Source organism: Physeter macrocephalus, chromosome 18 (genome assembly GCF_002837175.3).
Source record: "Physeter macrocephalus isolate SW-GA chromosome 18, ASM283717v5, whole genome shotgun sequence".
NCBI lineage: Eukaryota > Metazoa > Chordata > Mammalia > Artiodactyla > Physeteridae > Physeter > Physeter macrocephalus.
In genome coordinates, this window is record NC_041231.1 from 86603815 (window position 1) to 86629905 (window position 26091).

General features: G+C 39.7%; 1 protein-coding gene across 4 annotated transcripts; it reads left to right on the forward strand.

The window, feature by feature from the left end:
• The first annotated feature begins 687 nt into the window (after positions 1–687).
• Positions 688–21677, forward strand: ZSCAN12 (zinc finger and SCAN domain containing 12). Of its 4 annotated transcripts, XR_003676952.2 has the most exons (6): positions 688–770; positions 1624–2110; positions 5906–6050; positions 7507–8659; positions 15517–15953; positions 17168–17250. XR_003676952.2 is itself a non-coding variant. In XM_055079584.1 (5 exons), the coding sequence occupies exons 2-5, from the start codon at positions 1688–1690 to the stop codon at positions 20647–20649; spliced, it is 1854 nt and encodes a 617-aa protein (XP_054935559.1). In that variant the 5' UTR covers positions 688–770; positions 1624–1687; the 3' UTR covers positions 20650–21677. The 4 variants fall into 4 exon arrangements, 3 of the variants coding, with proteins under 3 accessions (XP_054935559.1, XP_028335210.1, XP_007122928.1); XM_055079584.1 differs by lacking the exons at positions 15517–15953; positions 17168–17250 and adding an exon at positions 20517–21677; XM_028479409.2 differs by lacking the exon at positions 17168–17250 and having other exon boundaries at positions 15517–17160.
• The last annotated feature ends 4414 nt before the right edge of the window (positions 21678–26091 follow it).

The following is a 26091-nucleotide window of genomic DNA, read 5'->3' on the forward strand; positions in this document are numbered from 1 at the left end:
CCCAATTATTCTTTCTTTCTTTTTGCTTTTTGTTTTGTTTGTTTGCTTGCTTTTTGGTTGTTGCTATTGTAAATTCGGTATTCTCTTCCATTATATCTTGTAACTTTATCACTGGTTATTTGTATATAGGAAGGCTCTTGATTTTAGTGTGTTAATTTTATATCTTGCTACTTTACTAAATGATCTTTTAGTTTTCCCATTGAACCCTATGTGTTTTCAGATGTATAATCATTATCGTCAGCGCATAAGAGAGAACCGAAGAAGGTGAAAAAGCAGGCAGAAACCACCAGGTTGACCCTTGAGAAGTGTGTGTAAAAGAGGTCCCTTCCTGAGTCGGGAAGGACCTCGGGAGAACATCCTTTTGAGGCATCTTGAACATCAAAGGTGCAGAAACCCAAATAAAAGTGAGAGTGGAAAAAACATGGGATTTCCCTAGCACAGGTAGGCTCGCCAAGCCTCGACCGCCCATCGGGTCGGGGGAAGTGGAGATACAAGCCGGCCGAAGAGGAGCAGGAGAAAACAATATCGCGAAACCGTTGGCCTTTGAGCCTTCAGCTGTCCTCTCTCATGGGCGCGCAGGAGATCTACCGATTTGCGAGCCCCTCCCGCCCCCTTCCTAGAGCGGCGGCGGAAGTGAACCGGTTTTCCGCACTTCGCGGCCGCTTCCGGCCTCTTTGGGTCGCTGTTGGTGGGTTCCGGTTTTGAAGCGGTTCGAGGCATCAACCCCTTGTCCCCGGAGAGAAACGGCTGCTGGCGTCCTGGGGCTGCGGGTGAGCGGTCCTGTGCCGCGGACGCGGCGGGCGGGGGTGCTACGACATTCTCGGCCCCGGCTGGAGTGGGGCGGCCTTTGGGCCTCACTTGCCTAGGTGGATCCGCGAGAAGCTCCTTGACGCAGAAGCTAGTCCCGACCCCCGATCCCTCGGAGAGTGAGTGGGTCGGAGCCCGGGGATGAAGGAGAGACCCGGCTGTGCGCTCCATTCCTCCCGGGATTGTCTCGCGCGGTGTACCCTTCTTGAATTATGCGCCTTCTGACATTTCTGAACAGTCTTGGGTCACAGACGCTGACTGGCGTTCTAGGGCCTCTTTCCTGGGCCTGCCTTTAGATTTAAAATCACAGAACGCGAGGGTAGAAGAAAGTCTTAAAGACCAATGTCTCCAGCCTTTTCGCTTGATAGATGAAGAATGAGGAGCAGAGAGATTAGGCCCCTGAGGGAATAAATTCATTTGACTTTGCTGCTTTTATGACTTCATGATTTCCACCAGACATCTGGGTATTTAAAACATTTAAAAAGCAGCTAATCAAGGATGTCTCAACTTTTTATTATTATTTATTTGCTGTAAATGTTTGTTTATTCCGTTTAATTGTTCTTTTTTCTATCATCAAGTGGAAATGTTTCCTACTAAGTCTTACTCTTCTTTCTTAGAGTCCTGAAACAACTTAGCACTTTTTACTTAATATTTCTCTTTAAATTAGTCTATTCTTGAGTCTTTTTTATCAGAGTATTTTCCTGCATATAGAAAATTAACGTGGAGGAGGCTTTCAAAGTGCATTTTTAAATTCTTAGAATTTGCCGTTTTTGTTTATGTTGTAGTTTGTGTTAATGATGATGGCTTCTTCTTCAGTTCCAGCCAGAAAGAGACGGCACAGGAGATCTTGCTTGAAGCATTCGTAAGCTTTTGCACAGCTATGATGGCATCTCCTTGGTCCATCCAGGCCAACAAGGACCAGGATGAACTTTTGGAAATAAAGATAGAGGAAGAGGAGGTGGAGGAGGAAAATAAGTATACCGCCAGACAGGATCAGAACCTGCAAAAGAACACCACCCACAGCAGGGAGGTCTTCCGACAGTACTTCAGGCAGTTCTGCTACCAGGAAACATCTGGACCCCGTGAGGCTTTGAGCCAACTCCGGGAACTTTGCCATCAGTGGCTGAGGCCAGAGACCCACACAAAAGAGCAGATTCTGGAACTGCTGGTGTTGGAGCAATTCCTAACCATCCTGCCCGAGGAGCTCCAAGCTTGGGTCCAGGAACAGCATCCACAGAGTGGGGAAGAGGTGGTGACTGTGCTGGAGGATTTAGAGAGAGAGTTGGATGAGCCAGGATATCAGGTGAGAACAAAGATGTGGTTTCTGTTTGAGAAAAGATGAATTGGGGATTTCTAGGCCAGAATGAAGTCTAACATTATTTCACAAAACGTATTCTTGACACTTTGGTGCATCAGAAAGGGGCCTGAGTGTCGCAGAACATTGGTTAACATAATCCTAACTTATTTATATCTTTTCTATAGAAGGATCATGTATTTCTGCATTAAGCTACAAAATTCTGTTTGATGAAATGCTGCCCAGAAACATTAGAAACAGAAGACTTGTAGGACAGAGAGAAAATGTTAGAGAGATGATGGTAACAAGGTGGGCAGCAGCCTCTTGAAAGGGGCATCACTTCTGCTGAACAATACAAATAATTAAGAAATAGGGTTTTGCAGATATATCCACTGCCTTGTCTCCATTAAAGGATTAAAAGATGGAGAAATCAAAGTTATCATCTCAGAGGAATGAGATGTAGGAGCAGAGTGGAAAGTTAGGAGGGAGGGGCAGGTCATGGGACCCATGTTTCTTTGAGTAGTTGAAAGCTCAGTTAAGTTGGAAAGGTGAGATGTGAATAGAAGAGTTGAGCACAGAGAGTCCAGGACCTTGAATATCAACCTCTGGAGTTTAGATTTTATTCTGTAGGACAGAAGCTCCTAATCTGTTCTCTCTGAGTCTAAATGAATTTTACTAACGCCAAGATATAAAAAAGAACCAAATTACGTAGGACTATTTTGTTTTGTTTTAGTGTTGATAAAAGACAGTGGTTTTCACCCGGTGACAATTTTGTACCTCAGAGGGCATTTGGCAATGTCGTGGAACATTTTTGGTTGTCTTAACGGCGGGAGGCACTACTGGCATCTAGTGGCTAAAGGACAGGGATGCTGCTAGATATCTCACAGTGGAAAGAACAGCTTTATACAACAAAAAATTATTTGACCCAGCATATCAATAGAGTCTAGAGTAAGAAAGCTTGGTGTAGAGAGTATAAACGGTGAAATAATAAAAAGGAAATATAATCTAGCATTGAAGTACAAAGACTGAAGAGGAAAGGAGCATGTGGAAAAGATCTAAGTTTAAAATAGGGTCATGAAAGTGTGACTGCAAAGGAAGAGCCATGTCTTAGGTAAGAATTAATTGAAAATGATGAAAGTAGAGATATAAAGAAGGGAGAAAGAATGGAGAACTCTTTATTGAGCAGTCTATTCTAGGCTAAGCAGTAGGGATTTCAAGCTTGAAAGACTAGCATAACGGAGACACTTCTAACAGAGTTCAAGATTGTAGGCGAAGGTGGATTGGGAAAAGTTCATTCATTCAGCAGATATTTATTGACTATCTATTGTTTACTAGGCACCGGGAATGCACCAGTGAACAAAGTGTAGAGGGTTGCTGCTCTTATGGTGATAGATTTTAGTCTACTGAGAGGAGACAGACAAGTAAACAAAAAATCAACAAATGTATAATACATCAGGTGGTCATAAATTCTATATTTAAAGAAGCAACAGTAAAGCAGAGAAAAGGAATAGTGAATGAAATGAAGATTGTGTTGTTTTCAATAGACTGGTCAGGGAAGGATTTTCGGATAGGGTGACATTTAGAGCAGAGATCTGAATTAAAAGAGCAAGCCATGCAGCCATCTGGGATAGGAGTGTTCAGGCAGGGGAAATATCAGTAGTAAATGGATAGGTCCTAAGGTGACAATGTGCTTGTCATGGTAGAGATGTATTTGTCAAGGAGGAGATGAAATCAGATAGTTATAAGAAGATCAAACCATACACAGGATTTGTAGGCCATTATAAGGAATTCGGATTTTATTCTGAGACAGAAGGTCGTTGGAGAGTTTTGAGCAGAAGAGAGATTTAATCTGACTTAAATTTTAACATAATTACTAGCTGCTATGTTGGAAAAGTTCTACATTGGGGCTTATGGTGGGACTAGGGGAGGCATAGGGGACAAAGTTAGAAGCAGGGAAACCAGTTTAGGAGGCTGTGGCTATAAGCAATAATCCAGGCAAGAGATGCTGGTGGCCTGGACTAGGATAGTAGCAGTGGAAGTGGTGAGATGTGATTGGATCCTGGATACATTTTGAAGGTAGAGCTTGAGAGGATTTGTTTCTGTATAGGTTGCGGGCTGTGAGAGAACGTGAGTTAAAGATTATGCCAAGGTTTTTAGTCTGAACATCAGGTAGAATGGGTTTGTCATTCACTGAGATGGTAAAAGGAATCAAGAGTTAGGTTTTGGATGTGTAAATTTTGAGATTCTTATTAGAATCCTAGTGGAAAGTTTGAGCAAGCAACTGGATATAAAAAGTTGGAATTCAGTGGGGGGAATCTGTGCTAGAAATATAAAATTGGGACTTGCCAGAATATGGGTGGTATTTAAAGCCATGAGGCAAAAAGGGATCATCAGGGGAGTAACCAGCAGTGGAAACTGGAGAGTGGCCAGGGAGGTAGGAAGAGAACCGAAAGAAAGAATGGGATTTTCAGGTGCAGGCAAAAGTAATTTGGTTTTAGTCATGTTGAGTTTGTATTGCCAACCAGTCCTTTCCCTTGAGGGTCGCTGAGGGTAGCTAGTGGAGTTTACAGCTTGATTTATGAGGCCTAACCGAAGATCCAGGGACAGAAGGCACAGTTCACTATACTGGCCTTTTTTTGCTTCCCCCTCCCCAAAATTTGAAGTATCAAAACAACTTTTTCTGTACATCTGAGATGGTACCTGCTGATTTTGGCTCTTACTCTGAGGGAGAGATTACAAAATGAAACTATGTCAGAGAAATAGAGCCAGTGTATGGTGATTTCTTATTTACAAAATTTAGGCATTGAAGGGGATGGGGAAGTAACTTGAGGGCCTTGTCGTATGCCAAGGCCTTGTGCGAAGCGCTTTACATGCATGGTGTCATAATCTCAGAGTAATTTCTAGCCCATGGTGACAGAGCTACTAAACTAAGGATCAGAGTAAGTAACTAGAGTGATTCCAGATCCCTGCTCTTTATAATACCATGCTGGGGAAACCTATTACTTTTAAATGCAAGAGGAAATGGGCCCATGGAGTAGTGGAAGCTACAGAGTGGCTGAAATTGCTGAGTAAATGAGTTAATTTAAGGAGCAGGGGTCAAAGGGAAGCGGAAAAGGATGAGATTGAAGGCAAAAGTAGATACAAGCCTTGAAAAAGAAAAGACATCTTCCTCTAAGATACAAGGGAAGGAGAAGAGTATAAGAGTGGAGATAAAGTGAAGGGGAGATGATTTTTTGAGATGATTGTGATCTTAGATAAATAGAAAATAAGATCATCTTCCCAGAAAGAAGTAGGATGGGGACCTCAGAAGAGCAGGGTCTGTTAGGAACAGCTTTTGGAGTAAATATGGAAGAGATTTCTCTCCTTTTCCTCTTTACTTTACTTTCTCCCTTTACTTTTCCCCTTTCCTTTCCTTCTTTCTCACTTCTGTTTTATTTCCCCCTAAGTTCTTTTCCCCTCCTTTCTGCCTCTTTTTACCTTTTTTTCCTTCTCTCTTTTCTTTTTTTTTTTTTCTCTTTCACTTCTCCATTTCTTTGAGCATAGACAAAGAAGTAAAAGGGGCACAATCAACATTCTTTAACTGTTAAGAATAGGGGAAATTACTTCCAGCTGGGGAAGGGAAGGTTTCTCAGAGGAGGTGACATTTATGTTGGCCTTGAAGAATGAGTAGGATTATGGTAAGCTGATATCTGGAAAGAAGTTTATTTCAAGTTTCAGAGAGCTGGGTGCCACTGCCATGAATAGTATACTGTTCTGTTTAATGTTATCAGAGTGAGTATCTCAGTTATATCTCATCTACCTCAGGTCTCAGTCCACACTGAGGAACAGGAAATGTTCTTGCAGGAGATGGTAGCTCTAAGAACAGAACAAGAACCCAGAATGTCCCTCCCGTCTGTGAAAGCCCAGCTAAAGTGTGAATCTCCAGAACTTGAATCCCAGAAGAAGCAAGGTAAAGAAGAAAGACCCACCTTGGGAGTAAGGGGAAGATGGGGCTAACACAGGACACTGGGGCTCTTTTGTACTTTGTGCTGTTCCTGATCATTAAAGTCAGGAAAGTCTCTCTAGAAATCTGACAGCTCATGCGTAGACCTCAGGCAGCCTGGTTTGTCACTCTACAGCTCTTTTTTTCTCTTTATATTAATATTTTTTAAGTTCTGGCTGTATTTTATTTGAAATCACTTAGTTTAGTTCTTCTGACAGTTATTTTCCTCTCTACTGACCTCCCTGCTATTTTTAGCCTTTATCCTAGCACACAATACCATTATCGTCCAATTCGACTATCTCCTGCCTCCTTCAGTTAAATAAACCTTTGCTCCATGATGTCTGCAGCTAACTCTCAGATGGTACAGGGAAAAAAAACTGTGTGTGTGTGTGTGTATGTATTACTCTTATAAGGAGAAGGAGTAATAAAGCAAATGGGGTAGAATGTTCAAAGTTAGTGAAGGGGTAAAAGACTCAGTACCTTCCTTATTTCTACTTCCTCTATTTAATTTTTTTAAATAGATGAAAATTCACATGGTTCAAAAAATAATAGTTTAAAGTTACCCAGTGAAAAGTTTTCATTCCACTCAATTTCCCTAGCCATTTGGTCTCCTTACCCCTATTCTGAAATAGGTCGTCACTGTTACTAGTTTCTTGTGTGTCCTTCTAGAGATTTTTTAATCATATTTGTATGTTTTTCATATTCAAATATATTTTCCTCTCTTTATCACTAAGATTGTAGAACCTTGCATTTTTTATTTCTTAACAGCTGCTTAATATTAAAATGTATGGATAAATCATGCAGTTAACTTCCCCTGCTGATGACATTTAAGTTGGCCCCACTCTTTTACTGTAACAAATAGTGCTGTGGTAAATAACTGTATGTGTGAGTATATCTGTAGCATAAATTCTTCTGTGTGGAATTACTAGGTCAAAGGTTTTATATATATATATATATATATATATAGTTGTAATGTTTATATATATTATCAAATTGCCCTCTATAAAGCTTGGGTCAATTTACACTCCCACTGGCAATGTATGATATCTATGTCGTGAACATAGTGTTATATCAAGCTATTGGCAAATCTGATTATAAAAAAATTATACTCAATATTGTTTAAATTTGCTTTTCCCTTATTGTGAGGTGGAGCATCTTTTGTGTTTAAGAACTATTGTACTTCCTTTCCTGGAAACCATCAGTTTTTTTCTTTGCCAAGTTTTCTATTGGGTTATTGGTCTTTTCCTTAACAGTTTTTGGAGTGCTTTGTTTATTAGTCTGTCGTATATTCTAGTGCGCTTTTATAGTCATGCAGGAACTCTAGGTTCTTATGTAATTTTTCATTTGAATAATTTTATGTTGCCTAGTGAAGTTGCTGTTTGCTATCACAAGAAGCTAGTTAACATTTATGATCCATTTTTAGTTTCAGGTGTTGAGACTGGAAATGAGTATAGGAATTTAACTCTAAAGCAAGAAGTTTCTGAAGAAATGAAACCATATGGGAATATATCTAGCAAATTTGAAAATAAAATGTCTCAGTCAGCTAGGTATGAAAAAACTTATGAACCTGAAGAAAAAATAGGAGAGCCTTCTGGATACTCCCGGGAAGATAAACAACATACATGTGATGAAAATGGAGTAAGTTTGACTGAGAACTCAGACCTTTCTGAACACCAGAGAGTCTCTCCAGGAGAAAAGCCTTACGAATGTGATGACTGTGGAAGAGCTTTCAGTCAACACTCATGCTTCGTAGAACATCAGAGGATCCATACTGGAGACAGGCCCTACAAATGTGAAGAATGTGGAAAAACTTTCCGTGGGAGAACTGTGCTTATTCGACACAAAATAATACACACGGGAGAGAAACCATATAAATGTAATGAGTGTGGCAAAGCCTTTGGCCGGTGGTCAGCTCTTAATCAACATCAGAGACTTCACACAGGAGAGAAACACTACCACTGTAATGAATGTGGCAAAACCTTTAGCCAGAAAGCAGGTCTCTTTCACCATCTCAAAATCCACACAAGAGACAAACCTTATCATTGTACTCAGTGTAATAAAAGTTTTAGTCGGCGTTCAATTCTTACCCAGCATCAAGGAGTCCATACTGGGGCAAAGCCCTATGAGTGCAGCGAGTGTGGAAAGGCCTTTGTTTATAACTCCTCCCTTGTTTCCCATCAGGAGATCCACCACAAAGAAAAATGCTATCAGTGTAAGGAATGTGGGAAGTCCTTCAGTCAGAGTGGCCTTATTCAGCATCAGAGAATCCACACTGGGGAGAAACCCTACAAATGTGATGTATGTGGAAAAGCCTTTATTCAGAGGACAAGTCTTATAGAACATCAACGAATTCACACTGGAGAGAGACCCTATAAATGTGATAAGTGTGGAAAGGCTTTCACTCAAAGATCAGTCCTCACGGAACATCAGAGAATCCACACCGGAGAGAGGCCCTACAAATGCGATGAGTGTGGGAATGCCTTCCGAGGAATCACCAGTCTCATTCAGCATCAGAGAATCCACACTGGGGAGAAACCCTACCAATGTGACGAATGTGGCAAAGCCTTCAGACAGAGGTCAGATCTTAGTAAACACCAGAGAATCCATAATAGAGGTGGTCCCTATAAATGTAAAGAGTGTGGGGAGTCGTTTAGGCAGAACTCAGCTCTTACTCAACATCAGACTACCCACAAAGGAGAAAAATCTGGTTCTGTGTGAAGACTGCAGGGAAGCTGTCTCACAGAGTGAAGGCTGGAGGGAAATACTAGCTTTGAGATGATTTAGGACAAAATGTTAGTCACTATTGCTGTAAGGTAACTTTGGATATTTCATAAAAAATACACTCTGCTGCCCATTTCATTAGGTGCTGTGGAGAACCAGGAGCATAACACCAGATTCCTTTTCTCAAAAAGAGTTTACAACCTAGTTTGGGATGTATAAGGTCTACCTGTTTAGTCAAGACTATAGGACAATAGAATTGATGCTCAAAGTAGTTTAGAATTAAAGTGGCACTTGGCAAGCTATAAATTCTGAAGGACAGATCACTGTTTCCTGAAGTGGTCAGGAAAGACTTTAAGATAAAGGTTTGATGGGGATATTTGGAAGGCAAAAGGGAGAAAACATTTAGGGTAGAACAAATGTAAGCAGAGTGCATGTAGTTTGGAAGCATCAATGACAAGACTAGCCAACCTAAAGTAGAGAGTTCATGCCAGTTGGGCAGTTGATGGCACTACGTTGGAAACATAGCTTGAGGACAGACTCTGGGAGGGTTAGGATGCCAATAATTTCACCTAATACTTTGACACAAAGCACTTTTCTCATTGAATTCCTAAAATATTTCTATAAATTAAAATCATTCTCCATTTTAAAAATGAGGATACTCTTGCTTATGGAGATGGTGACATAGCTACAATATCACACAAAGGAAAAGACAGCAGCTTAAGTGCAGTTTTGTGACTTCAAGTCCTGTTCGTTACACTAGTGATTCCTCAACATCAGTGAACATCAGAATCACCTGTGGAGCTTGTTTAACATACCTGAGTCCCAGTCACAGATACTATGCTTCATTAGGTCTGAGATGGGGATTGAGAATCTTCATTTTTATAGCTCCACAGTCACCTGATGTACTCTAAATTTTGAGAAACATTGCGCTGAATCACTGCTACCTTCGTGGTTGCCAGTGAAGTGAGGAAGCATGAACACAGGCCGCTGCAGAATTTTAGCATGAGGAAAGCCCTTCAGGGGACATAAGCCACCAGCTCTTTACAATGAACAGGGAATTAGACCACCATTATGCCTAAAAACTAGGTCTTCGAGATGGCCTTTCTGTTCCTTCAAATTTAAATGTTTCAAAAAAGACCTATATTCCAAGGCTCCCAAGGTTCTTCTGAGTGCAAGGCTTGTGTGTGTGTGTGTGTGTGTGTGTGTGTGTGTGTGTGTGTGTGTTTAGGGGCGGGGTGCTGGTGTTCTTCCCTGTTTACACTTCCCTTTTTTCCCACCTCTGTAGTTACCATTGTGTTCTGAATCCCCTAATAATTTCTTGTGAGAACTGGCTTATAATTTTTGGTTTATATACCTTCTTGAGCACATAAAAGAGCCAAAGATTAGTGATTCTTTGCCTTGGGGCTTCAGAAAAAAACAAATCAACCAAAAACTCGTTGACATTACCCCTATATTACTGAGTAAACAATTCTGTTTTTGATGAGAACCTGTGATGATCATTGTAGTGGATAGCAGGCAAGCCACAAAGAAGTACACACAGCTCCTGGTCTGCTTATCTTTTTATTTACAGAAGTCATATTTGATCTCTACTGAGATGTCCTTTTATTTCTTTCCCTTTCTACATTGCCACAGCAAACTCCACAATTTCTAGGACTGCCTTCCCACCTCACCCCACACAACTTCAGTCCCCTCATCTCCCTTCACCTCTAGCTGGTCAGTGGGTTTGAAGTGGTAGGATAGTGACAAAAGAGGAAGGAGAGGAAAAAGAAGGGTAATCACCATTCTTTAACTATTCCTAACTACCTTTCTGCCCAGCCCTGTCTTTATCCCGTCTCTCCACTCCTATAATATACCCTACCCCTATTTCCCTAGCACCCTAGTCTCTTGCCCCTCTGTCCGTAATCCCTATATAGGACATAGGAATATCACTGGCTTGGAACTAGAAGAGTCCCTAGTCCTATAGAAATATATATGTTCCTAGCTTTCTAAATTGTAATTGTGAAAACATTTTCCCATGAAAATAATAATGGTGTTAGTGCTATAACTTAGGCATATTATGTGTCACATTGGCTTTTGGGATTAGATTTACATTGACTGTGGGAAAACTTTCTGAGTTCACAACATAGGAAAGCAAATGAACATTTAAAAAACAGCTCATTCAAAGTTGAGGACTGCTTAGGCTTTTTCATAAGACCAACACTGGAGTTGTGCACCAGGCATTGAGGCAGCTAGGATTGGAAACCTAAATTTTTTTTTATGTCCAGGAAACAAACAAGGATCCTAGAACTGAGCCTTGAGAGCTCTGTAGCTTTAAGTATATGAGGCCTATTCCCTACCTAAGGTTACCCTGTCTCAAATTTCTCTCATGTAAATTCGTCTCTTTGGAGGGGACTTGACTTAGTAACAAGAGCTTTCATGAGAACATCTCTTTACCAAACTGATGCTGTCCATACTTGTCATCTAATCTGATTTCACAAACATGTTTTCCAAACTGAAATTGCTCTTCATAATGTCAGAGCCTCTCTCTTTAATCTGACTGCTGAATGGAATACAATCCTTATTTTAAACATGCTGTCTACTCTCTATGCTGTTACTTGCAGTCTCTCCAGTTCAGCTTCTGCTTAACATGTTCTGTCAGTGTACACAGGTTCCTCCATTTGCCTATAACTCTCTTAAGTAATATTATAAAGGAACCATAAACAAAGACCCAGAACAATAGAATATGCCTATTACATAGAAGAATACAGTTCATAACTTATTTTAAAATAAATGTGGGGGTTCTGGTGGTTTCTTGTGCTTAAATACAGTTGTAGAACCAAAAAAATGGTGGAGTGGCATGGGGTTTCCAGGTGGGCATCAAAGGGGGTCAGACTAGTCCTAGATAAGGAGAAGATATAAGGTTACTATCTGGAACTAAATTGGCCACACAGCGAAGTTGAAGGCCCTGAGGGGCAAGTGGAGGACATGACGTGTTAGATGTGGAATTGGGGAGTGCAGTGAATAGAAAATGCCTTGAGATGAAGTCAGGAGTACATCTTTATGTGTAAAAGATGTGGTGTGACAATGACAGGACCTAGGAAATCAGGGTCCCTTGAAGCAGTTCATCTATGTGGATTTTTAAATCATTAATAACAGGAGGCAGGATGGAAAGAAAAGAGTATGAAAGTGAAGCAAGTCCACAGGAGAAATAATGGCAGCCAGTAATACAACAGCCAGGTAGAACAACTGGTATAAAACTTAAATGAATCATGAAGCAGCAGCTTAGAAATAACATTAAGGATGAGAATAAGATTGACTAGCCTCTGTTTTCTAATTGATTGAAGGTAAACAAGATAGTGTTTAAGGCAAAAAGCACCTGGAGAGGTTGGGGAGAATCAAATTTCTAAAGCAGTGAAAAGTAAAATGAGCTTAAACATGGGCTTTGGATGAAAAAGTAACCTGACAATCACAAAAGGGTTCCAGAGAGTGTAATCGAAAGGGACTGTGAAAGGAAGGAAGATGGGCCCCTTTTGAAAAAAAACAAAAGCAAAAAAACAAGAGTGCTGAGCAGGGCTCTGGGATTGAGAAGTCTCCTGGGCATGGTGAGGAGGGAGGTGGAGAGCAATCAGATAGAAGCACTTAGAAAAGCTCTGCACTCCTATACTCAGAACAGAAGTAGCCTCTTTCGTTAATATCCAGTGATTGACTGTAAAGTTGTTAACAGTCAAAGTCTTATTATTGGCAATCTTTAGGAGTAGAGGAAAGGATTTATTAACAGTATTATGTAATTGTTAACTGCTTACTAAGGGCCAGACATTAGTAAATGCTTTACTCACATTATTTCATTTTTAGCTGGGGGAAACAAATCAATAAAGCTGCTTGAGGTCACAAAGTTAGTATGTGGTGGGACCAAGATATGAACTAAGCAGTTCCAGAGCCCACTCTTCCTCTGTTTATTTCAGATGAATGAACTGCATGTTGCAGTGGTATTCAGTGCTTTGAGTTATTACCTGTAGAAAATTTTCAATTCCTATCAGTATTCTGGAAAATACTTAAGAAACTCTATAGAGTCCTGGGTCCAAACCCCAAAGGTAATAATATCCCCATCCTCTTGCATACTAAATCTTGGATGAAGTTTGGGCCAGCATAAATATCAGCCCTAATTCTTGTTGCCTGCACAATGAGGGTGTCTGCGGGAGACATTTCACTTTAAAGATGAGCTCTTTATAGGAAATGATCACACTCTTAGCTTAGAACCATTATTCTCTGCATTGTTCTGACAGAATAAGGAATATCTGACTAATATAAATCATAAAGATTAGAGCGGTGTCCCCATTATGGATCTATCCAATAACTCACTATGGATATACCTTTGATGAGGGTTTTTAAAAGTTTTTATATTTGTAGCTAGTACCACTTCTTGGATTAAAAAAAACATAAGTATATATTATATAAAATAGTTCTTTCAGATGCCCCTTCTGACGCCACAAGCACAGAATTTATTTGAGCAACAAGTGTTTGTTTAATATAGGGATAATCATTTTGATAACTTTAATTGAACTTTCTCAACTTTCAACCTTTCACACTGAAAATTTTACATTTTAAAGCCCCTCCAGCAGTTCATCATTTTATTAGAATTTCTTTGGGTCCTCTCTCCTTCCGATGTTTCTGGGTATACTGGTAAGGAGTTCTTGCACATTATTTCTTATACATAGTATTTTTATATCATTCATATATTAAAAAGTATGGATATATTTTATATAAAATATGTTTTTAATTTTTACTTTATACATATACTTTTATATACATATAATTTGATTTTGACAAAGCCAACCACGATAAGTATTTTAAACTTCTCAGTTGCTTAGCTTCCTAGCCCACGTTGTGAGATCATTATTGAGAGCCAGCCTTATCCCTTGATTTCTTGTAAACAGTTGATTCTCTTCCCACACTTATAAAAGACCTTTTCCAGGTCTGAAAACCCATCAGTCAAGGCCCCCAGAGTTTTCACCCATCACAGCTCAAGGTGATCTTTGGGGAATATATGTTTGCTCTACCAATCATCTTCATAAGCCCAAATGGCCTGGTCCTGGGTGTCCCGAGGATTCCTAAGAGGAGGCCATTTGTTACCTCTGATTTATGCAGATCGTCATTATTCCTGTCTAAGCTTGATATGCGTATCTTACTTTTTGATCTAGCGCCTCAGCTCAGCCTACTTAAGTGAAATATTTAAGAGTAGGTATAACACCATTTCATCCCTGATAAAGGAGGAGGAAATTTAGGAACTCTACAGCTTGCTGTAGCCAAACTCTAGCTCAATGACTTTGAGCAAGCGACTTAATCTCATTTCCTCATAATGTAAAATATCGATAATAGTACCTACTTCTGCCTGGGGAGCTGCAGACCTAGGGAGGATAATTGTTATACGGATAAATGGGGGGTTTATATAAAGTGCTTAGAACAGTGGTTAGCACCTAAGTGCTTTATGGCCGTTTGCTATTGTTCTATTGCCGTGGTCTCTCTCAAATGCGTTGCCTCTAGATGCTCCAGCGCCAGGCCAGAAATTACCTGTAACTACGCTGCATTTTTCCCAGGACTGCTGCGTTGTTGCTGCTGGGATTAAAGGTCCCCCTCAGGTCTACTTTTACTTTCTTACCTTGGGAACTAATGAACAGTGGCTGGCAGGAGATAAACATCGCCTAAACTGGCAAGGAAAGATTTTCCTATCTTTTGTCTCCACCGCTGTTAGAGATAATTAGCAGCTAAGGAGTTTCCCTTTTTGTCTGGGTTGCTCTTCTGAAGTTCTGCCGCGGGAAGGCGGACCCTGGGCGGAGCCTGCCGTGCCCCAGCCTCAGAGCGCAGGCCCTTGGAGTTACCTGACCTAGTTGCCCGAGCCTGCGCTACTCAGCAGGGGCGGGGATGCTGCCAGGCAACCACAGAGAGGAGAGAGCCTCCAGATTCCTAGAGGAGACCTGAGGGTGAGGCATTGTTGACAGGCGCAGGCCTGGAACTGCGAGCTGTTTTGGCGTTTGGGTCGTAGGTGGTGGTGATAGCGGGTTCGTGGACTCCGGCTTCGACTCAGTGTGTGATCCGGCCCTTTAGGGATTCCGGTGAAGTTCAGTTGGACGAATTGAGGTGCAGGTGAAAGTTAAAGGTGGCCTCCAAGTCCTTAGTTGTCTTAGGTTATTGGGGCTGTTGAGAAAAAGAGGAAGGTCTGGAATCCCAATGTGGTTAAAGGAAAGTTGGGTTCCTTTGAGATGATCCCACTCATGACTCCCGAGAATAAGTCGGAACACAAGGAACGACATAGAATCCACTTGTTTGACTTTTAGCAAATTACTTAATCCCTCTGTTTCTCAGTATCATTCATCTGTCAGTGGAATGAGAAAATCTGCTTAGATGAGTAAATTCACAGTCAATTTTCAATAAATATTAGCCGTTATTTTCTGATCTCTAATGTTCTTTACCATTTGGGATTCTTAGAAGGGGAGAACCAAAGGGAGGAGGGTCATGGTCTTTCTCTCAAGCTTTATTAACTTAAACTAGGAAGTAAGAGATTATAGCAGATAGTGTTTACTAATAATTTGCAGTCACTCCCACTCTGTCTTCTAATTTTTTTAGCTTTCTGACAGAGTTCCTTTTTTATTTCAGTGCTTTGTCAGGTAAGTGAGTTCTTGGGTAAGAGCTAAATAAAATTTAGAGTTTCTGTTAACAGTGTTGTTCTATGCCTCAGGAAGAAGACTAGCTACAAGGATATACTTCTGAAAAATCAGTGTGAACCCCAAGCTGGAGTGAATCTTCTCCTGAGCTCGCTTATTCCAGAATGGCAGTCTTCTTGCAGGAAAGATCTCTGATAGTGACTGATGGTAGAGGGAGAGGGCTGTGCCTGGGACCGAGAATCAGACTGACAAAACAAAATCTTTCTTCCAACTTTAAGTTGTTGCTGCCAGGAAATAGATACTTGGACCTCACAGGGCTGTCAGAAGACTCGGGGAGCTCTGCCCACAGATGCTGAGACCAGAAATACAGACCAAGGATCAGGTGCTGAAGCAGGTCCTGACCTCTGCCTGTAGAGCTGCAGACCTAAGGAGGATAATATTCAGAATGTAGAGAAGAGGCATCAGTTATGCTAGAGAGGTTGAAGAGACAGCTTGAAGGACAAGCCATCAGGTGGGAAGGGTTGGGAGGATCATTTATGGCTTGACTAGTGTAAGGCTTCAGGAATAGAACAGAAAGCAGCAAAACAACTTTAGGATCCACCAGATGTCTCTGGAGCCATAACCCAGTATCTCCCTCATGGGCTTTAATTCTGCCGGGTATTCATGTACACCTCTGGAACCTTCTCTGCCTATATTGGGTTTTTTTATTTGGGTGTTTTTACTGAAGGACAGCTTCAAATTCAATTTTCCAAGACCATCTTCATCCCATTACTTTTAGGGCCCAGAAAGAACAAGGATAGAACACGGTATGCTTATGGCAAGATAGTACTCTGGAATCAAAAGGTGTCAGGTCCAGTCTATTAAGACCCTATCTTAGTTTAACTCTCACGTTATTGCCTTATGAAATTGAAAACAGATGAGAAAGAATGTCTGCAGAGAAAGAAGACATCCTTGAAAAGAAGGTTTTTAGAACTCTTGTTAGTGTCCTTTCCCTGGAAACCTTGCCCCTACCCGTCTCTTTGCCCAATTCTTTAGGTAGAAACTCTGAGTAATATTTGGGAGGTGTCTGTGTTTTGTTTTGTTATTGTTTTGACTTATTCAACTCCTTTAGCTTCAAAATGTTTTTCTTCTTTTAATCCTGCATATTAACTGAAAAAATTATTTTCCCCACTGTTATTTTTCCAGTTTACTGATTTCCCCACATCAAAATAGTATGCATTTTGAAACTGATCTACCTATTGCTTCAAGTTAACTTTTATTATATGCCATTGTTTTTTGATCCATTTAACAAACATTTATGGAGCATTTTGTTTGTCTATACTCGTGGCCTAGGTACATTCATTTGGTGTAAATGGTACTTTTAACTACCCTTTAGCAAATTAAAATTTCTCTTGGTTTCATGATATTCCCTTTTTTTAACCTCCAGATTCAAACTGATCTCCTCTTAACTTTTTTGATTATACCTTTCTGATTCTTTGTCACATTTTGTGAGAAAATTCTGTATGCTCTTCCAGTCTCTTTCTGTCCAGCTGTCTCTTCTCAAACTGGAACTTCACATGCCTTCTTGCGTGCTTTTCAAAATTGAATTGGTAGTTTAGGGATACTGAAAAGGCATGCACTTTAGATAAAACTGGGTTTTATTTTTATCGCTGTTTCTCACCATAAGTCTCATGATCTCAGCAGAAGAGACAACTGACATTTGAATTGTCTGTGCATTTTTTTTAGATGGTGTTACTGAGAATGAAAATAAGGACTTGTCTCCAACACAAAAAAATTCTGAAGATGCTAAATCATGTGGGGGGAATCTGTAGAATTACAACATCAATGCAGTAAGTTAGTAAAAGCTTTAGTTACTGGTGAGTCGTTACTCAGCATTAGGAAGTACATACCAAAGAGAATGTCTCTGAGAGCAACACTTTTGGAAAAGCTTTTGTTTACAGTGGGTCCCTCCTTTCCCACTAGGAAATCCATCACAGGGGAAAATGCTATCAGTATAAGGAATGTGGGAAAGTCATATTGGACATCAGCCAAAGCAGCCTTATTTGATATCAGAAAATCCACACGAGCAAGAGACTGCATAAATGTGATGACTGTAAGGATGCCTTTATTCAGCATGGAAACCTTATAGAACCGTATGTGAAGGAAGTAGGAAGGAAGGCCTTCACCCAGAAGTCAGGACTGACTGCACTAGAGAATCTGCATAGGAGATAGATCTTATAAACGTGATGAATGTGGAAATGTTTTCCACAGAATCACCAGCATTATTCAGCATTGGAGAAATCACACTAAAGAAAAACTGACAGTGTGATGAGTATGGAAAAGTCTTCAGATAGAGGTTGGACCTTAGTAAACAGCAGTGAGTCCATATTAGGGAGGCTCTTTTAAATGAGAAGATTGTGGGAAGTTGTACGGACAGATATCAAGCCTCAACAATAGTCTCCACGATATTGGAAAATTAATATAATTAATGTAAATGGGCAAGATGTATGGGGAATGGGTATCTTAATTTTCCCATTGTAGCTACTAAAAACATTCAGTGAACGTCTCAAGTCAAGAAAAGGAAAAGTCAGAAGTTCTTTTCACTTCTCAAAGGAGTCTGTAAACATAAGCAACCAGGACTTTTGAAATTAAGATGTTTACCTGCATCCCTGGACTTGTGACACTATCTCTGAGATGGTTATCTGTTTATTGGGGACATGTTATTTTCCCATGCCCACTCTAATCTCATATCTTAAATTCATTCAAGTGTAAACAATATTGTTTACTGTTTATTGTAACTATATATATATTACATATACACATATATATATTATTTTTATGGGCTAAATAGGCTTGTATGAGTACACCAGGGCATAAAAATGACATTATTAAAGTTTCAGTAAACATAATGAAAGGAGCCACATCACTGAATTGTTGGACGTTGGCTGCTTTCCTAAATTTGGCACTGCCTCTGTGTTCTCCCAACACAAGGCCATATAGGTGTCATTCACGGAGTATATATTTCCCAGATTTGTTTGTTTGTTTGTTTTTTAAGATAGAAAAAGAGGGCTTCCCTGGTGGCGCAGTGGTTAAGAATCTTCCTGCTAATGCAGGGGACATGGATTCGAGCCCTGGTCCGGGAAGATCCCACATGCTGCAGAGCAGCTAAGCCCGTGCGCCACAAGTACTGAGCCTGTGCTCTAGAGCCCGTGTGCCACAACTACTGAAGCCCGTGTGCCTAGAGCCCATGCTCCGCAACAAGAGAAGCCATCACAATGAGAAGCCCGTGCACTGCAACGAAGAGTAGCCATCGCAACTAGAGAAAGCTCGTGCACAGCAACAAAAGACCCAACGCAGCCAAGATAAATAAATAATAAAATAAATAAATTTATTTTTAAAAAAGATATTTCACATATAGCTTATTGACAGATAATAATAGAGATATTTTCCCTTATAGATAGCACATAATATCCTGAAGGCTAATACTTTATTATTCTTTTCAGTTATAAAACCTACAGGCTAAAAGAGGAAAGAATCTTTTAGAAGCTCTTCTTCAGCAAATTGGCAATGTAGCCCAACATCTATGAAAATGAGGCTTATGGATTTTATAGTAGGTCACTAAATATAGGAACCACAGATTTCAAAACTTTGCAATGATTATTTCACAATTAGGAGTTTATATCTGCTGTATATGCCTAAATTTTCGGAATAGGTATTATGGTCACTATTTTAAAAGATGGACTGTGTTCTATAAAAGGATTTTTCAGCATCCATAGAAACTACATTTTTTTCCCTTAATTTTATTATTATCTTGTATTACATGAAAGGCTTTCCTGGCATTGAACCAATCTTGCATTCCTGGAATAAATTTCACTTAGGCATGGTGTTTTCTTAATGTGTTTATGGGTTCTACTTGCTAATATTTTATTTAGTACATTTTTATTCAATATTTATGTAAAACTGGTCTGTAATTTTTTTATTCTGTATTTTTCAGGTTCAGGTTTTGATTTTATTTGCATCATAGAAAGGACTAAGTTTTTATTTTTTAATGTTCTAGAACAATTTGTAAAGCATTGAAATTACCTGGTTTTTGAAAGTTGAAGTCTGATGTGAAACCATCTGGGCTGGGTACTTTTTTGTGGGATAGTTCCATGGTAACTTTTTTCTATTTCTTTTACAAAAATGGTCTATTTAGGCTATTTATAATGGGGGTCAATTTTGATAATCTATTATTTGCTTAGAAAACTCTCCATTTTGTCTAGACTTTCAAGTTATTTGCCTAAAATCTGCAGTATAATCTGTTATAACTTTTTAAACAGTTTTATTGAGGGAAATTGATACACAGTAAACTGCACAAGTATACGATTGAACATGACAGGGTTTTTTTTTTTTCGGTTAAGGTAACATTGGTTTATAACATTGTATGTTTCATATGTACAACATTATATTTCTACTTCTGTATACCCTACAGCATGCTCACCACCAAAAATTTAGTTTCCATCCATCACCATATTATTGATCCCCTTTACCCATTTCACCCTCTTGTCAGTCCCTTCCCCTCTGGTAACCACTATTCTGTTCTCCATATTTACATGTTTGATTTTGTTTGGTTTGGTTTGTTCATTTATTTTGTGTTTTGGGGGTTTCTTCATTTTTTATATTTCACAGATGAGTGAAATCATATGACATTTGTCTTTTTCCATCTGGCTTATTTCACTTAGCATATTACAAATGACAAGATTTCATCTTTTTCAATAGCTGAGTTGTATTCTATCATGTATATATATACCACATCTTCCTTATCCATTCATCTGTTGAGCTTTTAGGTTGTTTCCATATCTTGACTACTGTAAATAAATGCTACAATGAACGTAGGGGTGCATATATCTTTTCAAATTAGTGTTTTCATATTCTTTGGGTAAATAACCAGAAGTGGGATAGCTGGATCATGTGGTGGTTCTATTAATATTTTGAGGAATCTTCATACTGTCTTCCATAGGGGCTGCACCAATTCACATTCCCACCGACAGCACAAGGGCTCCCTTTTCTGCACATCCTTGCTAACATTTGTTATTTCTTGTCTTTTTAATAATAGCCATCCTGGGGCTTCCCTAGTGGTGCAGTGGTTAAGAATCCGCCTGCCAATGCAGGGGACACGGGTTCGAGCCCTGGTCCGGGAAGATCCCACATGCCACAGGGCAGCTAAGCCCTTGCGCCACAACTACTGAGCCTGCACTCTGGAGCCCGCATGCCACAACTACTGAAGCCCATGCTCCGCAACAAGAGAAGCACCGCAATAAGCCTGCACGCCACAGCGAAGAGTAGCCCCTGCTCAATGCAACTAAAGAAAGCCCGTGTGCAACAATGAAGACCTAATGCAGCCAAAAATAGATAAATAAATTTATTTTAAAAATAATAATGATAGCCATCCTAACAGGCATGAGGTGATAGCTCACTGTGGTTTTGATTTGCATTTCCCTAATAATTAGTGATGTTGAGCATCTTTTCATGTACCTATTGGCCATTTGTATGTTTTCTTTGGAAAAATGGCTACACAGCTCCTCTGCCCATTTTTTAATCAGTCAAAGGTACAACAGTTGAATGTCAGGCCAATAGGGGGAAGGCAGTACCTTATTTAACAAATACAAATTACCTGTCCCTAGATGCTATATATGTAAAAGTCCGGTAATGTCAGCAACCAACCATATATGAAGTGTCAGAATTTTACAGATAAAGGGAATTGAGTCCACGGCCATAACAACCAATACTGGACATTGCCAGATGGGGGGTACAGAGTGTCTCCTTCAGCAAGGAAAGGGAAGTCCAGCTTAGAGAAGAGGTCCATTCAGTCTGTGTGGCCTAGGGTCCTTCAATCTTCTCGAGAGTAACGGAGTTTGGAGGCCTTCCTACAATCCTACAATGGACCAAGAAGTGCATCCAGAAGGAGGGAAGTGCCAGTTTGCTGGCAAAGAGAGTCTTCTAGGGCAACAGGAAAGAAAGGATCGCTAAATTAGAAAAAGAAAGAAAAAGAGTATATCATAGGATACATAGGAAATAACCATATGGCTAGCAGTGGCAGAAAATGCTGTTTATGTAATTGAAATCATACCGAGTATATTTTCTGACCACAATGAAACCAAACTAAAAAATAACAAACAGAAAAATCTCCAAATATTTGGAAACTAAGGAAAGCATTTCTAAATAATGCCCAGGTCAAGGAGGAAGTCTCAAAGGAATTTTTTTAAATACATAGATTGAAGGAAAATAAATACAACTATCACAGTATGTGAGACACAGCTAAAGAAATGCTGACAGGGAAAATTATAGCACTAAATGCTTATATTAGAAAAGTGGAATAGTCTGAAATCAATAATTGAAGTTCCTGCCTCAAGAAACTAAAGATCAAGAGCAACATAAACCCAAGACATCAGAAAGAAGAAAATAATAAAGATAATAGCAGAGATCAATGAGATTGAGAATAGGAAAACAATAGAAAAAAGTTAATGAAACAAAGCTGTTTCTTCAAAAATTTTTCCAACAAAACATAAACCTTTAGTAAAACCGACAAGATAAAAAGAGAGAAGATACAAATCACTAGTAACGGGAATGAATTGGGGATATTACTACAGCTCCTGCATTTATCAAAAGCTTTGTAAGGGCAGACAATGAACAATTTTGCACTTATCATAACTTTGACTACTTAGAAGAAATGGACCAATTCTTCAAAAAGTGCAAGCAACCAAAATCAAACCAAGATGAAATAGATAATCTGAATAGTCCTTTAGCCATTAAAGAAATTGAATTCATAATTTAAAAGTTCCCAGATCTTCAGGTCTAGAGGGCTTCACTGGAGAATTCTACCAAACATTAGAGGAAGGATTGTCAACAATTTTACACAATTTCTTCCAGAAAATAGAAAAGGTTATATTTTCCAACTTTTTTTTAACATCTTTATTGGAGTACAATTGCTTTACAATGGTGTGTTAGTTTCTGCTTTATAACAAAGTGAATGAGCTATACATATACATATATCCCCATATCTCCTCCTTCTTGCCTCTCCCTCCCACCCCCCTATCTAGGTGGTCACAAAGCACCGAGCTGATCTCCCTGTGCTATGTGGCTGTTTCCCACTAGCTATCTATTTTACATTTGGTAGTATATATAAGTCCATGCCACTCTTCCAACTCTTTTTTTTTTTTTTTTTGCGGTACGCGGGCCTCTCACTGCTGTGTCCTCTCCCGTTGCGGAGCACAGGCTCCGGACGCGCAGGCCCAGCGGCCATGGCCCACGGGCCTAGCCACTCTGCGGCATGTGGGATCCTCCCGGACTGGGGCACGAGCCCGTGTCCCCTGCATCGGCAGGCGGACTCTCAACCACCGCGCCACCAGGGAAGCCCCCAACTCTTTTCATGTTGCTAAGATTACTCTGATACCAAAATGAGACAAACACAGAATGGAAAAACAAACAAAACAAAAAAACCCCCAGAATCCAGTATCTCTCATGAAATTAGAAGCAATGAAAATATTAGCAAATCAAATCAAGGTATTTATAAAAAGTTATATACCATAATTAAGTGGGATTTATTCCAACATGTAAGGCTGTTTCAATCTTAAAAAATTAATGTATTCCATCATATCAACAGACTAAAACATATGATCATACAATTGACACAGAAAAAGAATTTGACAAAATCCAATACTCATTCATAATAAAAACTTTCAGCACCCTAGAAATAGAGGAGAACTTCTCCAACTTCATAAAAAACATCTGCAGAACACCTACAGCTAATTTCATACTTAATGGTGAAATGCAATTCTTTCCCCATAAGATTGGGATCAAGACAAGAATGTTCACTCTCATCATTCTTATTCAACATAATATCGGAAGTACAGGGACTTCCCTGGTGGCACAGTGGTTAAGAATCTGCCTGCCAGTGCAAGGGACACGGGTTCAAGCCCTGGTCTGGGAAGATCCCACGTGCTGTGGCGCAACTAAGCCCGTGTGCCACAACTACTGAGCCTGTGTGCCTAGAGCCCACGCTCCACCACTTCAATGAGAAGCCTGTGCACCACAACGAGAGCAGCAACAAAGACCCAATGCAGTCAAAAATAAATAAATAAATTTATTTATTAAAAAACAAAAACATACCTGGAAGTACAAGCCAGTGCAATAAGGCCAAAAATGACATGAAGTGAAAAAATAAAACTGCATATTTGCAGGTAATATAATTGTGCACACACAAAATCTCAAGGAATCTACAAAAAACTTCTAGGACTAGTAAGCAAATTCAGCAAGGCTGAAAGATACAAAGTCAATATGCAAAAATCAATCCTCTTTCTGTATACTAATAATGAACATTTGGAAATTGAAATTGAAAATGCAATGCCATTTGTAGTTGTTCCAAAGAAAATTACATACCTGGGTATAAATCTAACAAAAATGTACAGGATCTGCATCTGTACTGAGAAAATGACAAAAAGCTGTTGAGAGAAATCAAAGAAGATCTAAATAAATGAAGAGACATACTGTGTTCATGGACTAGAAGACACACGTAGCAAGGTTATCGATTCTCCCTACACTGATTTATAGGCTTAATATAAATCCTGTCAAAATCCCAGCAAGATTTTTTGGAAGACATAGATAAGCTTGTTCTAAAATTGATGTGGAAAGGCAAGGGGCCTAGAATAACTAAATTTTGGAAAAGAATAAAGTGGGAGGAATCACTATCCCTGATGTTAGGTCTTACTGCAGTGATCAAGAGTGTGGTATTGTAGACATATATAGTTGAATGGAACAGGTTGGAGAACCCATAAGTAGATCCACACAAAAATGCCCAACTGATTCTTCACAAAGTTACAGAAGCAATTCAATGGAGGAAGGATAACCTTTTCAGAAAAAGGTGCTGGTGCAATCGGACATCGATAGGCAAAAAACAAAAAGAAAAACAACTCAGCCTAAACCACACACCTTATACAAAAATCAGCTGAAAACAGATCATGGGGCTAAAACATAAGACATAACTTAAAACTTCAAAGAAAACATAAGAGGAAATCATCAGGACCTAGAGTTAGGCAAAGATTCTGAGAACTGACATCAAAAGCATGATTCATTAAAGGAAAAATTAATAATTTGGTCTTCATCAAAATTTCAAACTTTTGCCCTGTGACAGACTCTATTAAGAGGATTAAAAGACAAGCTACAGATGGGGGAAATATTTTTATACCATATATCTGACAGAGGACTTGTATCTAGAATATAAAAAGAACTCACCTAATCGCAACAGTTAAACAACAAACAATTCAATTAGCTATGGGCAAAACTCATGAACAGACATTTTACTGAAGAGTACCCAACAATGGAGGCACTGTGTCATTCACCATTTCATGCCCCCATATCACCTCCCAATCACCTTCACTCCCAAGGTTACTTTAACTTTTTTCTCTTCATTGTAGATTTTCTTAAATTCCATCAGTTGAATTTAGACACTTTTTTTAAAAAAACAAAAACGTGGAGAAAGAAGTTTAATACAGACCCTTCAAGGGTTACAACACCAACTACCAGGAGAGTATTGTCTGCTTGACTGGGATCTCAGGGAGTAATGTGGAGTCCATCCTGCAGAGATGGCTGGAGCATTGGAGACCCTTTTTTCCTTAAAGTAACTGAGGTTGGGAAGAGATCAGGAGGCACAGAAGGATCAGCTCCACACCAGTAAGCGTAGATTTGCACTGGCTTTCGTTTTTAAGTGGCCGTCTACTCAGCCTCAAGAAACAAACTTTTAATAACTAAGGCATTAGGCAGCTGGATTCAATCCTACCTTCAGGGACTTAACTCCTAAACATTCATCAGCAGGTAGCATATGCTATTGAGTCTCAGAGACTCTTTTTATATCCTGTATCTCAGCCAATGTGGTATAGTTACAACAGAAAAACTGTTATTTCTGGAAATAGGTATGTGAACACTTTGGTCTCAAGCAGTAGGTGCCGGGGGGATTTTATGTTGCAGTGAAAGAGCAAGTGGAATCAACCAATCTTCAGAATCATTCATTCATCAGGAACTCTGCTAGGTGCTGAGGATACAGTAGTAAGCCAGTCATTATCTCTTGTCGCTCAGCCTCATACCTGCCCTTCTTTATCCCGATCTGTAAGCAGGGTAAGGAGGCTACAAACGTTATTTCCTAGGCTCCTACTGTCACTTGTAAGAACTAGAGATCAACAGTGGGGGAGCATGGTTAAGAGTTGTAATACTTAGCTAATACCTGAAACTACAGTATTGTGATGGTTAATTTTGTGTCAACTTGACTGAGCCACAGGATACCCAGATATTTTTTTCATTGAAAAATATCACAACTTTTACTGTAATTTTTAAAACGTTTTTATTGGAGTATAATTGCTTTACAATGGTGTGTTAGTTTCTGCTTTATAACAAAGTGAATCAGTTATACATATGTCCCCATATCTCTTCCCTCTTGCATCTCCCTCCCTCCCACACTCACTATCCCACCCCCACTATCCCACCCCTCTAGGTGGCCACAAAGCACCGAGCTGATCTCCCTGTGCTATGCGGCTGCTTCCCACTAGCTATATATTTTACGTTCGGTAGTGTATATATGTCCATGCCACTCTCTCACTTCATCCCAGCTTACCCTTCCCCCTCCCTGTATCCTCAAGTCC

Excerpts from the sequence above, each read along its gene's own strand:
- ZSCAN12 (XM_007122866.3), top strand. The coding sequence starts at position 1,688 with ATGATGGCATCTCCTTGGTCCATCCAGGCCAACAAGGACCAGGATGAA. Across the intron at positions 2,111-5,905 it reads TGGATGAGCCAGGATATCAG|GTCTCAGTCCACACTGAGGA; the intron begins GTGAGAACAAAG and ends CATCTACCTCAG. Across the intron at positions 6,051-7,506 it reads TGAATCCCAGAAGAAGCAAG|TTTCAGGTGTTGAGACTGGA; the intron begins GTAAAGAAGAAA and ends ATCCATTTTTAG.